The sequence below is a fragment of the Rousettus aegyptiacus genome, unplaced genomic scaffold (genome assembly GCF_014176215.1).
Source record: "Rousettus aegyptiacus isolate mRouAeg1 unplaced genomic scaffold, mRouAeg1.p scaffold_m13_p_5, whole genome shotgun sequence".
NCBI classification, from domain to species: domain Eukaryota; kingdom Metazoa; phylum Chordata; class Mammalia; order Chiroptera; family Pteropodidae; genus Rousettus; species Rousettus aegyptiacus.
Genome location: NW_023416308.1, coordinates 106,028,065 through 106,045,984, shown reverse-complemented (window position 1 = coordinate 106,045,984; position 17,920 = coordinate 106,028,065). Strand labels below are relative to the sequence as shown.

General features: G+C 37.2%; 1 protein-coding gene across 3 annotated transcripts in view; it reads right to left on the bottom strand.

Moving 5' to 3' along the window:
- The window catches only part of TTC17 (tetratricopeptide repeat domain 17), an 86,029-nt gene that overhangs the window by 3,556 nt on the left and 64,553 nt on the right, over window positions 1-17,920 (bottom strand). For all 3 annotated transcript variants that reach the window (XM_016146842.2, XM_016146843.2, XM_016146844.2), the window contains 6 exons: window positions 17,100-17,359; window positions 16,470-16,623; window positions 9,746-9,866; window positions 7,698-7,857; window positions 6,714-6,797; window positions 40-159 (listed from right to left, as the gene is read on the bottom strand). In XM_016146842.2, the coding sequence (XP_016002328.2) occupies window positions 40-159; window positions 6,714-6,797; window positions 7,698-7,857; window positions 9,746-9,866; window positions 16,470-16,623; window positions 17,100-17,359 (899 nt within the window). The remainder of the gene's footprint in view (window positions 1-39; window positions 160-6,713; window positions 6,798-7,697; window positions 7,858-9,745; window positions 9,867-16,469; window positions 16,624-17,099; window positions 17,360-17,920) is intronic.

Sequence of the window (17,920 nt, the reverse complement as noted above, 5' to 3'; positions counted from 1 at the left end):
CCAAGGGGGAGAAATTCACATCTTCTGAGTCCCACTCACCTTCATTTGGTGTGGAGCATAGTGGAGGGCCTGGCGCAGGCAGTCAATTGCCTTCTTTCCTTGGCCTTTCACTCTCCAGTAGAGGGCTGCCATGCTGGAAAGGACCCAGGATGTCTGGTTCTATGAAGGAACGGTCAACTAAAGCTGATGTCTCTTAAATAACATACTAATTTACTACCAAGGGTAAGAACGGCAACACGAATTAATGAGCACTTCACTGAGTATTTACTTGGTGCTGGCACCCTGCTAGGTACGTAATTCATCTCTCCCACCATGTTCATCCTCTCAATCCTAACAACAATCATGAGCTTGAGTCTATGATTTCAGCCTGTTTACAGGTGAGAAAACTATGATTCAGAGAGATTAAGTGTCTTGTCCAAAAATACTTGACTATTATTCAGAACTGTATTTCATGACCATGTCCTTTTTCATTTAAATTTACCTACTTTTTACACAGGTAACTCATTCACATGTTTCAAAGACTGGAAATTATACGAAGTTATACAGTCTCCTTCCCATCCTTATCTCTATTGTATACAAGTAAACACCATTTTTAGTTTCTTATGCAGCCTTTTAGGATTTTCTGCTTTGTACAAATATGAATATAGACTTATAGTCCCATTATTTTTTATATGTGGTAACCTAATACTTATATAAGAGGTAACAGTCATTTGCACTTTGCTTTTTTCACTAAGCAATACACCTTGGAGATCTTCTGACATCAGTGTATAGAAAGCCTCCTCATTCTTTTGTTATCAACTGCATAGTATGGATGCACCATTATTTATTAAACTAGATCCTCATTAATCAATATTCCCCTCTCTCCCAGTTTTTACTATTACGAACAATGCTGCAAAAATAACCTATATAGGTACAATTCTGCATTTGTGCATGTGCATTTCCAGGATATATTTCCAGAAGTGGACAGGCTATGTCAAGGGAATACACACTTGTCATTCCGACAGATATCATCACATTGCCCTCCATAGTATTATAACAATTTAACTCCTACAAAAACATATGAGTGCCCCTATTTCCTTATAGCCTCACCACAGATTGTTACTAAACTCCTGGACCTTTGATAGGTGCAAAATATGGTTTAAGTCTGCATTTCCCATCTTAAGAGTAGAGCTGATTATCCTTGCATGTTTGACATCCATTTGTATTTTTCTGTAAACTATCTGTTCTTCTATTTTATTAATTTTTCTATGAGGTCTTTATATTATCTATTTGAAAAAGCTCTTTATATATTAGAGAGATTAGTCTCTTACCTGTGGTTTGAATTACAGATACATTTCCTCAGTTTTCTGAGTCCACTGTTGGACTTAGGTGCTTGAGTGACACGAAAAGTTTTGATTTCTACATAGTTCAGTTTATTAATTTATCTCAGATGGCTTCTGAATTTTCAATTGTAGTTAGGAAGGTCTTGCTTACTTTAAGGTTATCAAGAAGTTGTACCATGTTTTCCCCTAGAACTTTCATAGTTTCATTTTTCACATTTAAATTTTTGATCCATTTGAAATATAACTTGGTATAAAAATATGGCTCCAATTTTGTTTTTTTCTAGATAGCTAAGTTGTCCCAATGCTATTTAATGAAAAATTCATATCTCACACCATTGAGATACTACCTTTACCATATGCAAAATTCTAATACTTAATTTGGGTCTAATTTTGGATTAATTTAGGTTTAATTTTGGATTTTCCTATTTCATTAGCCCCTTTTGATGGTGGTCTCTAACTCCCAAGAATTATAAATGAGGCACTCAGAAAATGTATCATGTTTCCTAGCTTATTTCTTTCTTCTAGCCTAATTATTATTATTATTATTTTGGTAATTTTATCGTTCTTCATTGTTAGGGCACATAGTATTTAGTCTTGTCTGTCACCCTATTTCTCATCTTTGTCTTAGCATTGGTTCTACAGTTAAATATATTCATTTATCACTGACATTCCTTTTGTGTGGTTCCCCAAACATCTCCCGGATGGCTGAAGTTCATCTGCTAGTGGTTTACTCAAGAAGAATTTATGGAAACAACATTCTTTGAGATTGTTTTTATGGGCTTTGTGTTAACCCAAAATTCATATGTTGATGTCTCAACCTCTAATACCTCAGAATGTAACTTGTATTTAAAGATAAGGTATTTAAAGAGAAGATAAGTTAAAATGAGACCATTGCTATTAGGCCCTAATCTGATACGATGGATATGGATGAAGAATTTTAGAAGAGACATGGACGAAGGGATGACCACATGCATGAAGAGGCAGCAAGACGACTGCCATTCGCAAGCCAAGGAAAGAGGACTCTGAGGAAACCAACCCTCTTGGCACCTGGATCTCGGTCTTATGGCCTCCGGAACCGTGAGAAAATAAATTTCTATTGTTTAAGCCACTCAATCTGTGGCATTTTGTTACGGCGGCCCTAGCGAATTAATACAATTGAATATGTTCAAAACTTCCTGTTGCAGCCTCCTAACCTGAAGGGCAGCTGGCTGGATATAAAATCGTGGTCATTGTTTGTTTCCTTGAATAATCTGTTGGCACTGCTCCATTACATCTTGGTGCGGAAGGCTGCTGCAGGCAAATCTGAAGCTAGCCTGATTCGTTCTTCCTTCTAGTGACTTGATCCTTTTGCCTGGCTCCTCAAAAGGATGTTTTATTAAAAAACAATATGATCTTTCTTTAATGCCGACATTTGACACATACAAAAAAACATATTTATATAATTATATGTAATGTGTAATTATATAAAATGTACACTTATGCTGTAAAGCACAAAATAATGACTATCTACCAAAGAATAAGCTTGCGTCTACCTATGCAAGCTTTTCTCCAGAGGCACACGCCGTCCTAAATGTTATGTTTATTATTTCATTACTCTTTTTAAACAATCTTCTATCACTCACACATATATATTTACTTCAACAATAAGTTTACTTCTTGTGCCTTGTGAAAATGGTATAACTTAGGAAGTCTTCTGGGATTGGAGGTTTTTATTCAACACTCTGTTTCAAAGATTCATCCATGTTGTTGTAGCTTTAGACCACTCAATTTCCTTGCTGCACAATTAAATGTCCATTAAGTAAATATACTATAACATATTTATTCATTTTCTGAAGTTGAGAGGGGTTAAGTTATTTCCTAGTTTTAAGTCTCCTGTTGCAAATAAACATGCAATGAGTTTCCCTCGTCTAGAGTAGCTACCTAGGAGTGAAATTGCTGGGTCACAGGATAATGCAAATATCCAACATAAAAGAGAATGCCAAATGTTTCCTAAAGGTGCAGTGACAATTTACGATCCCATCAGCACTGTTTAAAAGTACTCCTTAATCAATTTCCTTTCTAATCCTTGGTATTAATCGTAGGGGTAAAATAGCATTTTACTGCAGTTTTAGTTTGTGTTTCCTCATTATTAATGAGATCGAGAATTTTTTCTTGTGTTTACTGGTCACACATATCTTTTTTCTATGAAATGTCTGTTAATATCTTTTATACATGTTTCTGTTTTATTATTTATCTTTCTCATCAATTCACTTATATGCTCTGCATATTAATCTTTGTAGGTTAAATGTGTTATACTTATTTTCTCATTATGGCTTATTTCTCTTTAAAAATCTCTTAAATCACAAAAATTTAAACTTAATGTAATTGAACTTATTAACATTTTCTTTTATAGTTAGTGCTTGCTTTGCTATCTTCTTTAAGAAACCTTTCTGTATTCCAAGGCCAGAAAGAACATCTCCCAAATTTTACTCTAATTTTTAAAGTTTAGTTCTTGATATCTGAATCCTTAGTTCACATGGAATTGACTTTTGGTGTCAGATGTGAGGTGAGGATTGAAATTAACTAAGCAACTGCCCAGCACAGCTTCCTGAATGGCCCCCTCTCCTCACTGACCTACAATTCTGTGCATGTTAGAATCTGCCCTGGGCTTTCTATTTAGTCCCCTACTGATTTTTGTTTATTTTTGAGCAAATGGCATATTGTCTTATTTTATAAATTTTTATAAAAGTAAGGCAATTCTCACAACCTCCTTCTTCTTTTGAAGAGCATCATGTCTATTTTATGCCCTTCCATATAAATGTAAAGATCTGCTTTATAAGTGCCATAACAACTCCTGTGGTATTTTGATTATAATAGCAATGACTCTATGAATGAAATACGAGAAAAGTGACGTTTATGATGTCTTATCCATGAACATTATACATCTCACTGCTTATTTCTTTTAAAATGCCTTTTAATATGTTTTTTTTTTATCACTTTCTGCATATAGGTCTTACAAATTTTTTATTAGATTTATTATTGGAAACTTTATATTTTTATCAATGTAAATATATTTTTGAAATTATATTTCCTGACATTTTTTGCTGCTGTATAGAAGTGCAATTTAATTTCATTTATTGTTTTTACAGGCAGCCACCTTGATAAAAACGTTATTTCTAAAATTTGTCTATAGATTCTTTTGGGTTGGCTATGTAGGCAATCATATAATTTTTGAAAATATTTTTTTCATCCTTTTCTTTTGCCATTTATTTTTCATAATTTTACTGTACTTGGTAAGACTTTCAGTACAAAGTTGAAAAAGAGTGTTGATGGTGGGCATTCTTTCAAAGAATTACTTTAAGTATTTCCCCCAAAGAATAATCTTTGATGTATTTATTTGCTGATTCTTCTCATCAGATTAAAGAAGTCCTGTCTATTAGTTGGCATTAGCTTTACATCCCATTGGATTTTATCAAATGCAAGCTACTAAAATGATTTCATAATTTTTCTTCTTTAATTTGGTGATTGAAATTTAAGGTTTTCCAAAGTTAGACTGCTTTTGTATTTCTGGGATAAACCCAACTTGGTCAAGGTGCATCTTAAAAAAAAATTCGCCATTGGATTTAGTCCATTAATATATTTCTTAAGATTTTGATACCTAAATTCACAAGTGAGATTAACCTATAACTTTTCTTTCTCATAATGTCTTCGTTTAGTTTTGTTTTCAAGATTACACTTGTCTAGGGAGGTACATGCCTGACACTGCTGTGGTTTCCTACCCACTATCCTACTGAATGTAGCCTGTGCTAAGTGCGGCTGACTGCATGAGGGCGGAATGTCTAACTGGACCTGAGACCATCTACAGTGGTCAGAGTAACTCCTTTCTGCCTTTGGCATTACTGTTGTCATGAATTCTTAACCTGAGAAGTCACTACTGTTATTAAAAAAATCCCTTCAGTAATTTTTAGTGCGAGTCTGTTAGTAACATACATCTTTCAGTTTTTGGTGGTCTAAAATCTTTTTTTAACCTTCATTTAAAAAAAACTGAGGTATAATTTACATAGAAAGAAATGCTCGGATCTTAAGTGTTAACATTCAGTTTTGATGATTACCCAAAGACAGAAAATTTCCAATGTTCCAGAAAGCCCAGCCTGCAGAACCCTGAGCAAATAATAGTTTTAAGCCAGTAAATTTGGTGTGGTGTATTAGGCAGAAATAGATAACTGAAATAGTATTGGTATCGGTATCAAGAACAGAGAATTGCGATAACAGAAACTTCAAAATGTGGCATTAGTTTTGGGAATGGGTTGTTGCTATTTCTTGAAAGAGCAGCAATGAGACTGTTAACGGAGGCTGGAAGAGCACCGAGGCAACCCTCCTTGGAGGCTGGAGAACAGGGACTGTTACTCACTAGCAAAACAAATGGTGGGGTTGCATCCTGCAATATGTAAAAAACACCCAACAAAGCTGTGGACCTGGCCAGGGAGACTTCCGGGAAGAACGCTGAAAGTGACACACAGCTTTTAAAAAATCACCTATAACAAGGTATTAAAAGAGAGAGAAAAACTAAACAAGGAACTCTGTCATTTTTGAGCAGAATGTAGCGAATATGCGTTTAAACTGGGACTTGCAGAGTTAGAAAATGAAACTTTCTCAATTGCCAGAAATGTTCCCTACTCTAGAACTGGGGGAACTGGTCACAGACGGCAAGGTGGGCTTCAGAACTGACACAGAACGTCATTACTACCACACGCTTTCCATGTCCTCTCTTTTAAACTGACTACCCTACCCCTACCATACTGCCATGTCACATTGGAAGTTGAGTTGATTCTCTTAATTGCTAGGTTATAATACCTCTCCAATTCTAAATAGTCATAAGAAGAGAGATACTTAACCATAAAGTAATTAATTTTAAAAACTTCCTCTCTACATAAAGATCACACAGAGGCTTCAGTTATATTTCCTGGTGCTACTTTCTGTAAGATGTATGAAAATGCGGTTTGCAAATATTTTGTTTCATGATTTCAAGAGAAAAAGATATTTAAAGATGTATTTCTCATCCACTATCAGAAATATCAAATATTCTTCACCACTAGAAGAACATCCAACTTATTTCACATAGATTCCATGGTTCCCAGCACCACCAACTCCATATACCCACGCTGGAGTAAAGAAAAGAAAACTGATCAGGTAGGTTTCATCACAGAATGTAAGCAAAGTGGCAAAAAATACTAACCAAGTGATGGAAAAGGTAATGGAAAAGTGACTGAAACATTCTGTGTAGGGTTATTTCACGTTATCCTTCTAGTTACTAAGCAACTAACAGAAGTGGTTAGAGCCACTTAGTGGCAAATAATCTGAAAAAGTTAGAAGGTGGGTGATAGTTTCCAGCTTTCCTACAGGGTGACTTACCTTTTCCAAAACTTTGGCAATTCGGGTGCCAATTTGTTCGAGTGACTGTTGTGGATATTGGTCTTTGCCAAGGTTTTGTAATACCTGGTAGGGAAGAAGATGATAGATGAGAGAGATGAAAATGAGGCAGGATCTAGATGACGCTGCTGTCGCCACACTGGGCACTACACCGCAAAAGCAAGTCACTTCTCTGGGGCACATGCTATGGTCCTGTTGGTAAGTCATTTAAAGGGAGACATTTTTAAGGCCATCGTGCCATCCTTTAGTCCTCTCCCCATTAACAAAAATTACAGACACATGAAACACATTCATTTAGCAACATCAGAAAACAGAGTAAGTAAAGAAAATAAAAATGATCTGTGACCCCGTCACCCACACACAGCTACTGTCAAATATCTTTTTATCTCTCTCTCAAGTTTTTTCTATGTATACACATATTATTTCTCTCACAGAGTATGGAATCACACTGTATACTGTCATCTGCATTTTCATATAATGTATTCTGAAAATTTCTTCACGCCACGAAATGTATTTCTACTACAGCTTTCTTGATGGCTTCACTGTATACTACCTTATAGCTATACCAAGATTTATGTAATAAATCCTCTATTGCTGGACATTTGTGGCATGTTTTCCCAATTCGTCTTGACAGAGTCTTTGCTAGGTAATATACTGGGTTTACCCTCCTTCCTTTCCTTCTTTAGAATGCCAACAGGAGAATTAACTGCCCCAAAATTTCTTGCAAGAGCCTCCACATGATGGCAAGAAAAATGCTATCTATCTCAAGGAGTGAATCAGAATTAAAATCTCCTGGTCATAAAAAAAGGCATAAGGTTAGTCTCAGGGCCTGAAAGAAGTTGTGCTTAGCCTAAAGCCACCTAGATGACAGCCAACCAAGAAAAGCCACTCCGCTTTCTGCTGTCAATTCCACCACAACTGTGGAGCTAAAAAACTAGAGATGGCTGAATAAAGTTGAGCACTTACCTCTGTTAATTGGCTCTCGCCTGTGTAGTGCAGGCTGGCCCGTGTGGAAACCCCATGTAAGTGGTCCAGGGTGTGCATGCTTGTGGGGAGATTGCCGTTGCAAAGAGGCTCCATTGCTGGCTGCTGTATTGGAGTGGCAAAGTCTATGTGTTCTGTGATGCTGCAAAATGGAGATAACCACATCAGCTATGGAAAATCTGAGTGAGTGAGGAGTATTATTAATCAGCTGATCATAACTTCAATGTGTTATCAGGATTGTCTGCAACCACAGAATCTCAGAGCAGAGGACTTCAGAAGTTATTCAGCCTTCTCTCTCATTTTGCAGGTGCAAGGACTCCAGCACCAGGGAAGAACTATTTGTTGAATGTATAAATCAGGCTCACACCCCAGGACAAAAGCAGCGGTGTTGGGACTGGAATCTTGAGCCCTAAACTCAGTGATTCTCCCAATCTACTCAAGCTGCCTCCTTTCTATGTGCCATGATGTCTGATTTGCTCACTGCTTCTGGCTACTTTTTCTCACTGGGGAGGTTTGAAATCAGGGCTTTCTTTTAGGATTTCTTTTTTCAGGATACAGATAGTGATAAATACCCAAAAGTGGCTCCCATCTTTTATTTTCCCTTTATGCACAAAGCACACTTGTTCCCACAGAAAAAATGATCTAAAGTTTATGTAGTAAATTTTATACAGAAATAGCTATTCATTGTATCTACATATAAGATGTAAGTATTTCCCTTCATGGTCCCAAAGTGGTCATTTCCTGCTGTATACAGGCTAAATGTTATACACTACCATGTATACTAACATGCAAACTGGCACTGACAAATTCAATACCAGGGCTATAATTAACAAAGCACACCCAGTCCCTGCTATTAGGTGCTCAAAGCCTTGTGAGGGACTTATAAAAGATAAAAACAAGATACAACGTCAGCACATCACAAGAGGGTATGTATTTCCTCTATGCTGATGGAGGAAGGGGATGGTTAGTGAAGAATTCCCTGAGGAAGTGAGATTTAAGTTGAGACCAGAAGGATGAGTATTGATTAACCAGGTAGGAAGAAGGTGGTAAGAAACCCACCACAGGTAAAGGAGACACCATGTGTGAAGGCCGTGACGGGAGGGAGAGCAGAGTTGGAGATGGAAAGACACACAGGAACAGATCATGAAAGGCTTTGCGGACCACTGTAAATAGCAATAAGAAGTTATTACAGCATTTAAGAATTATCCGACATACATCTGAGGGAGAATTCTGAGCACTGTGGTGAGAGTGAACTGAATAGAGCCAAGAGTGAATAAAGAGGACCAGCTAGGAAGCTACTGAATGAATCCAAGTGGGGATGATGGTGATATGGTTTAAAAAGGGTAAAAGTGACAAGAACTGGTAACAAAACAAAGTAGAGGGGTAAAGGAGAGGGACTGATGGGTTGAGGGATTTGAAAAAATGTCTAATCTGGAGCTTCAAATTTGGGAATTGTCAACATATCAGTGTTGATCAAAGTTCTGGGACTAGATGAATCTGACTAGGAATGATCACAAAATAAGAAGGCTTAATGATAAATCCTAGGGAACTCCAACACTTAAAGGGTAAAAAAAGGGGCCAATAGAAGATAATAAATGTCCAAAGAGGAAATGCAGTTTGCAAAGAGGCAGCCTTGCTCAGCTTATGTTTTGGAACGTTTGTAAATCTGGATTTGCTCCAGCTGCCTTTTCAAGTGCTTGATGTCAGTGGGAGACACAGGTTCTAAGCTTCTAAAAAGAGGGGTCCAGTCTTCGATTCAAACTAAGTAAATTATACACAACTTATGGACAGCTTACAAAGTGTGGGTGAAGGCACTGAGATGGGGGGCACATTTACCATTCAGTACAATGGGCCTAGTTCATCTGTAAGCTGTGGCTGGCAATGGTCACCCTCTGAACTACCAAACCTAAAAAAGCACGATTCCTCTAATAGCTGATGACAAAAAAGGGCACCCTTGAAGCCAGCTGGGGCCCAGAAAAGTCACTGGTACACGAATACCATGAAGGAGGGAAAGGTTTAAAGATACTCACTCAATATTTTTTGAAGATACTGCAAGCCAGGTACTCACGATGGCAGTCAGTTCTACCCAGCGGAGTTTGACGCACTCATCCGGGCTGGGCCATCCTAGACTCTGGTAGTCACGCTTTTTTCCTGGAACCAAAGTATGTCATCAACTGACACAATTGCAAAAAACAGAACCTATAGTGTCTTATGCCCAGGTGATTACTTTGCCCAGTTGGTGTAAAGGTGCTAATCATTCTTCTAGTCTTCAGAATTTCTACCGTTTCTTGTCATTCACAGCAATGGGGATCAAGATTATCTCTGAGTAAAGCCTTATTCTCAATGACAGACTATGAAGTAAAAATAAATGATTCTTTCACTGGATTTAAAATTGATCAACATGAGATAAAGGTTAAGATATTCTTCAATGTTAGCATTCTTACCAAACTTAATTTTTACCTCTTCTCATTTGGATTTTATAAAGACAACTCTAACTTAGCCAGGAGAAACCTATCTCTAAAGCAGGATTTTCTGACCTGGTCCTACTGACACCGTGGGCTGGATAATCCTTTGTTGTGGAGGCAGCCTGTGCGGTGGAGGATGCTTAGCTGCATCCCTGGCCTCTACCCACTAGATGTCGGTAGCGCCCTCTCCAAGATGTGACACCCAAAAATGTCTCTAGCTATTGCCCAAATCACTCCTGGTAGAGAACAATGGCTGTAAATGAAAGCAGCAGGGTGGGGAATATTGATGATAATGAAAAGTTTATTTCCAGAGAACTTACTGCATGTTCAGGTCCTGTGCTACTTAAGTGCTTTACATTTATAACCTCACGAGGCAGGTTTTAATCCTCATTTCTCAAGTAAGAAAACAGAGACTCAGAGAGATCAAGTGACTTGCTCAAGGTGACCTGGATAGTAGGTAGAAGTGCTGGAATCAGGTCTGTTGACTAACATGCATGACCCTGATCACCATGTTATTTAAAGGTATATAGGGCTTTTAAAGCTCTGATACCTTTCACAGGTACTACCTTTTGGTTGTAGGCTCTTCGCTCAGAACAAGTCCCAAAGAAAAGGGAACTAAGTCTTGTCTGAGAATAGTTCTTCTGAAGGAATTACAATCGAATAGACAGGAAAGAGAACTTCGGCTCTGTATAGCTCTTTTTTATACTGTAGGAATTTACCAACAATAGAAAACTGTTTGAGGTACAGGTAGGGCTTTAGATTTATATTTTAATAAAACGGATATTTGAAAGAGTTTCAAATGAACTGTTTAAATTAACAACTTAAAGAATTAAAACAGAAGTTTCACAATAAAGCTTATTTTTCTTTTATGTTTAAGAAATTCATTTGAAAAATATTTATTGAGTATCTACTATAAGAAACTGAGAACTGTGTTAAGGAAGACACTAAAGTTACAGAGAGAAATAATAAGAGGGCCTCACTTTGAGCTCACAGTCTAATGAAGAAGGTAAATATAAAATTATTAGAATACAATAGGGTAAGTGCTACAGTGATGGTATAGAATAACTGAGCAGAGACAGCAACTAATTCTGTCTGAAGGTATGAAGAAATAGTACTTGAATTTGAAGTTTGAGGATGAGCAATATTTTAGCACCTCTGAGATGGCATAAGGGCCTTACAAGCAGAGGGAAAAGCATTACAAAGGTGAGAAGTTAACAACGTAAGAGCGTGGTTGGTTCAGAGAATGGTGCTGAAGGGCAGAGAGATGCTAGGTTATAAAGGGTCTTGTATGCTGCATGAGAAATTTGGACTTCCTCTCATAGGCAAGCAGAGGCTTTAAGCCCAGATCTCTTCATCTTGTTCACAATATTATAAGAGGCTCTGTTAAATGCTTTGCTCAAATCCAGGTGCACTATGTCTATGACACTTCCCTGGCCTTCCAGTTTAGCTCTCACCCCAAAAAATGAATGAACTTAGTTATGGAGTATTAGTTTTATTAGTTCTTGATAAATTTACAATGGCCTTTAATGATCTCCACTTGTCCTGCATGGGCTCACAAACTACCTGTTTAATAATCTGCTTGAGAACTTTGTCAGAATTTATTACTTGGAGAGGACAGAATCCATATTTATTTTACAACTGGGATGCTGAACCACTGAACCTCTCTAGTCTTCTCTCATCTCTTCCATGCTTTAGAACATTTTGCTTTAGTGACAGTGAGTAGCTCCAAGATCTCATTGGCAAGAATATTCAATGCCCTACCTGGGTCCACCTACTTAAATCCACTTAAAACTGTTTAAGTGCTCTATCATCTCAACCACAGTGAGCTTTAAATTTCACTTGTACAAGACATTTTTAGCTTTTTTGTTTATAGAAGTAATATACATTTATTATAAAGTATTTATAATATAAAGTATATTGTATAAAGTATCTGTATTATAAAGTAATATAAGAAAGAAAATAAAAAATCATCTATAGCCCTATCAACTCCCTGAGATGGTCACTTACAACACTGGGTGTATTCTCCTCTACACTCGTTTCTATGTGATTGTTTATCTTCGAGCATTTCATCAAATTTAAGATGTCATAAACTTTAAGGTCCACATGATTTAAGAAAGAAAAGTGCTGCTAATTATTATTTCAGATACCATCAATTGTATGATGTATCTCAACTGCAGAGATATTGAAATGTGAAAAACTGTGGTCAAAATAGAGTATATTTACTCTTTTACAAAACTGAAGTATTCTCTATACACAAGCATAGCTTGGAGATATGGTAGATTCGGTTCTAGACTACTGCAATAATGCGAATATTGCAACAAAGTGAGTCACACAATTTTTTAGTTTCCCAGGGCATTTAAAGGTGAAGTTTACACTATACTGTCTGTGGTTTATTAGGTGTGCAATGGCATTAAGTCTAAAAAATACAATGTATGTGCCTTAATTAAAAAATCCTTTGTTGCTAAAAAATGTTAACCATCATCTGGGCCACTGTCAAATCATAATCTGTTTGCTGGTAAAGGTCTTTCCCTGATGTTGACGACTGCTGACTGATCAGGGTGGTGGGTGCTGAAGGTGGGGACAGCTGTGGCAATTTAAAAAATTTAAACAATGAAATTTCACCATATCAATTGACTCTTCCTTTCATGAAAGATTTCTCTGTAGCGTGCAATGCTGTCTGATAGCATTTTACTCACATTAGAACTTCTTTCAAAACTGGAGCCAATCCTCTCAAACCCTACTGCTGCTTTTATCAACTAAATTTACGTAATATTCTAAATCCTTTGTTATCATTTCTTCAACAGCATCTTCACAGCAATCTCTACCAGTAGGCTCCATCTCAAGAAACCACTTTCTCTGCCCATCCATAAGAAGCAATTCCTTATCCATTAAAAATTATAATGTGATTACAGTGATTCAGTCACATCTTCAGGTTCCACTTCTAATTCTTATTTTCTTGTTATTTCCACCACTTCTGCAGTTACTTCTTCCATGGAAGTCTTGAACTCCTCAAAGTCATCCAGAGGGTTGGAATCAACTTCTTCCAAACTCGTTAATGTAGATATTTTGACTTCTTCTCATGAATCATGAAAGTTCTTAATGGCATCTTGAATGGTGAATACTTCCAAGAAGGTTTTCAATTCACTTTACCCAGATCCATCAGAGGAATCACTATCTATAGCAGCTATGGCCTTATAAGCTGTATTTCTTAAATAATAAATTTAAGTTGAAATTACTCCTTGATCTATGGGCTGAAGAATGGATGTTGTGTTAGCGGGCATGAAAACAACATGAATCTTATTGTATATCTCCATCAGAGCTCTTAGCTGACCAGGTGCATTGTCAATGAGCAGTAAGAATTTTGAGAGCAATCTTTTTTCCTATGCAGTAGGTCTCAACAATGAACCATCTTGTAAACAGACGTGCTGTCATCCAAGCTTTGTTGTTCCATTTCTAGAGCATTGGCAGAGTAGATTTGGCATAGTTATTTAGGGCCCTAGGATATTCAGAATGGTAAATGAGCACTCGCTTCAACTTAAAATCCCCAACTGCATTAGCCCCTCGCAAGAGAGTCAGCCTGTCTTTTGAAGATTTGAAGCCAGGCATTGACTTCCCCTCTGTAGCTACAGAAATCCTAGATGGCATCTTCTTCCAATATAAGGCTGTTCATCTACAGTGACAACCTGTTGTTTAGTGTAGCCACCTTTATTAATTATCTTAGCTAGATCTTCTGAATAAGTTGCTGCAGCTTCCACACTGTTACTTCACCTTGCACTTTTATGTTATAGAGATGCCTTCTTTCCTTAAACCTGATGAACCAGCCTCTGCTACCTTCAGACTTTCCCCCTGCAGCCTTTTCACCTCTCTCAGCCTTCACAGAATTGAAGAGCGTTAGGGCCTTGTTCTGGATTAGGTGTTCGCTTATGGAAATGTTGTGGCTGGTTTCATTCAGACCACTAAAACTTTCTCTATATCAGCAATAAGGCTGCTTTGCTTTCTTATCATCCATGTATTCACTGAAGTAGCACTTTTAATTTCCTTCAGGAACTTTTCCTTTGCATTCCCAACTTGGTTGTTAGATACAAGAGGCCTAACTTTCAGCCTGTCCTGGCTGTTGACATGCCTTCCTCATGAAGCTTAATCATTTTTAGCTTTTGATTTAAAGTGAGAGACGTGCTGCTCTTCCTTTCACTTGAACCCTTAGAGGAACTGTGAGGTTATTAATTGACCTAATTTCAATATTATTGTGTCTCCAGAAATAGGGAGGCTGAACTACAGGGAGAGAGAGATGGCAGAATGGCCAGTTGGTGGAGGAGTCAGAACACACACAACATTTACAGGTTAAGTTTCCCATCTTAGATGAGTGTGGTTCGTGGCACCCCCAAAACAATTATGACAGTAACATCAAAGATCACTGGTCACAGATCAACATAACAAATATAATAATAGTGAAAAAGTTTGAACTACTGAGAGAATTACCAAAATGTGACAGACAAAGCGAGCAAATCCTGGAAAAAGGTTGGAAAAATGGCCCCGACTGATTTGCTCAATGCAGTGTTGCCACAAATCTTCAACTTGTACAAAACACGGCCTCTGCAAAGCGCAGTAACATGAAGTGCAGTAAAACGAGGTACGCCTGGACATTGTTTTAGAAACTGCTTTTATTTACTTACTAAATCACAAACACCTTACCTGCACAGCACACATGCTGTAAATTTTTAGGCAATTACCAACATTTAGGTTGTTTACAAGTTTTTATTATAAGAAACCCTGTGATCAGTATCTTTATACTTCTATCTTTGGCACTTATAAGATGATTTATTTGCGGTAAATTACTAGAATTGTCGGTACATTAAATTGTTTTTGATACATATAGTGAAACCATCCCCAAATTCATAATTCGTTTTATTAGCTCTCATTGTTTATTAAACATTTAAAGACAATTTGATAAGCAAAACTGGTACTTAGTTGTTTATGTTTGCACTTCTTTGCTGTTAGTGAGGCTGACATTTTCTCACATTTAGCGGTCATTTGTATGGTCATATTTTATTGAAATGCTGCATTTTCAGCAATTTGTAGGGTGCTCCTCAAATAATACTGATATCCTTTGCTTAATATATATTCTTTAAAAAATATTTTGTCCTTTTTCTTTCCATTTTGTGGTGTTTTCTGGTGCTAGAATTATTTTTTTCCTTCTCTCAGCCTTAGAAAAGTCATTTTCCATCTTCCACATATATAAATAAGCATCTAAATGATCTTCTTTGATTATTTTATTACATTTACTGTTTAATCCATTGTAGTTCTATTTCTGTGATGCTGTTCTACAGTTTGAACATTTTTTCCTTAATATAGAAGACAGATCTAACAAAGGAAGTGTTGCTTTCTTTTGTAACCTGTTAATACAGGCTATGTTCCTAAAACAGTAGCTACTTCACGCTTTTAACTCCAGTCATGACAAAATCTCCTTACTATTTTTCACAAGTCACAGTTCATTCTGGGATTTAGGCATTTTATTGTGTGCCTTCTGCTTTGAGCTTTGGTGAGTACTCATACCAAAGTAAATAAGACACATTTTCAGGAAATTACCTTAAAAATTTAAGTCCAAGACAGTGAAAACATCCTTTTTAAAAAAGAGATATTTTTAAAAAGAAATTCTACCACCACTACTTAATTGACAGCAATGGATCTGAACCTGGAGTCCAGAGATAGACTTCAGAACAACTATAAGACCTCAAAAGAACGTGTCGAATTTTGATGTATACGCATTTTTCCTGGGGAGTAGTTCTAAAGCATTTATCCAATACCCAGAGAAATATCAAGCACACAAAATGTTACTAGATAGTTTATATGTATTGAGCCCTATGTGCCCTGTTCAATTAAGGCACTTTACATGTATAAATTCATAAAATTCTCACAACCACCCTATAAAATAGGTGAAATTATTATTCCCATTTTATAGATAAGAAAAATGCGGCATAGGGAACAAAATGGCAAAACTGATGTTTGAACCCAGGGAATCTGTCACAAAGCCATATTTTCATATATTAACCTAGACTTTCAAGTTAAGCATAATAGGATATTTAAGCTCAAGATAACAAGAATATAAACCAGATAGCCAAATGTAAACAAGTGAAGTAATAGTCAAAACAAACTTTTAATATCAAGGATTGGCTTCTTAGTCACTTAGCCCAATTACCTTCTCATCTGATCTACTTCACGAACACATCCTTTAAGAGAACTGAGATAGTGAAAACTGAAAGAAACTGGCATATTAAACATTCAAATTTACCTTGCGGCCCAGGAGATGACACCTTTGGGCCAGTGATCTCCAGGTTTGCTTGGTAACGATGTACATTTTCTGCCTGATTTGATTCTACCTTTTTCCCAGGAGGTTTTTTCGGCTCTCCTTTGGGTTTCTTTACACGTTTGACCTGAAATGTGATCTGGGAAATGGAAACATATTTAGGGACAAATGAGAACAATGATCAAATCTGTCAATGGCTGTGGATATTGGTGGCTTTAAGAATAACCAGTCCTGCGCTAAGGTTTAGTTCTTGTAGTTTAAATCTTAAAGGTTGAAATGAAAAATGTTTAGTGAAATAAACCTAATAACCGAGCCTTGAAGAGGGCATAGAGAAAAATGAAAATTAAGATGTCTGAACCGGGCAGTTCCAAATCTACAGGCATCGAGTGTGGCTTCACACCTATCCCATTTCCTCTGCTTCTTGGAAGAGCTACTAAATACGTAAGTAATGTGGCATGCTTGCTGCAGCACAGTTCCGGAGTGAAGGCTGACCGGAGTACAGGGTAAAGCTGTGCCACGCACCCAAAAGAAACATCACTTTGCAAACCAGGAAGACCTCCCTGACCCCCAAGACTTGGGCTACAATTTGGTAAAAATTAAGTTGGCAACTTTTACCCATTCTGTTGCTTCATCATCTTCACTTCTGCAGTCTCCATAGCAAGAGCTTTTGGCCACTCCATCCTGGGGACCTTTCTTCAAGACCCGTATCCCCTGCAAGTCCAGACGCCGCCCTTTCATTTCTAGTGCTCCCCCAAAGCCTTCCAGAGGCCATGCCTGTTGAAATTCATCCACCAAAGCCAAGATCTCTTCTGACATTTTTGTTTCATCTGAATTTTCCATCTCATCAGAACCATTGCTTTCCTCAACCACTGTACCTGAAATTCAAGAGCCAGCATGTTATTAGAAATTACAGAGAATTATTTTCTATGGCTGAGTAAAATTACACACACACACACACACACACACTCACTCTCTCTCTCTCTCTCTCTCTCTCTCTCTCTCTCTCTCTCTCTCCATCTTCTTTACTCAATCATCTATTGATGGGCACTTAAGTTGCTTCCATATCTTGGCTATTGTAAATAGCGCTGCAGTGAACACAAGGGTGCATATAGATACAGAGAACAAACTAACGGGGGGCTGGCTGAAGAAGGTGAAAGGATTAAGAATTAAGAACTGGTAGTTACAAAACAGTCGTGGAGATGTAAAGTACAGCCCAGGGAATGTAGTCAATAATGTTGTAATGATTATAGTGCCAGGTGGGTACTAGATGAATCAGGGGTAACACTCCGTAAATTATATAAATGTTTAACCACTGTGTTATACACCTGAAACCAATATAAAATAACCGAGTGTTAACTGTAATTGAAAAATAAAGGTTTTACCTTTAACTGTAGATCAAATTTTGGGGAAACATTTTTTTGCTCTAGTTACCCTCC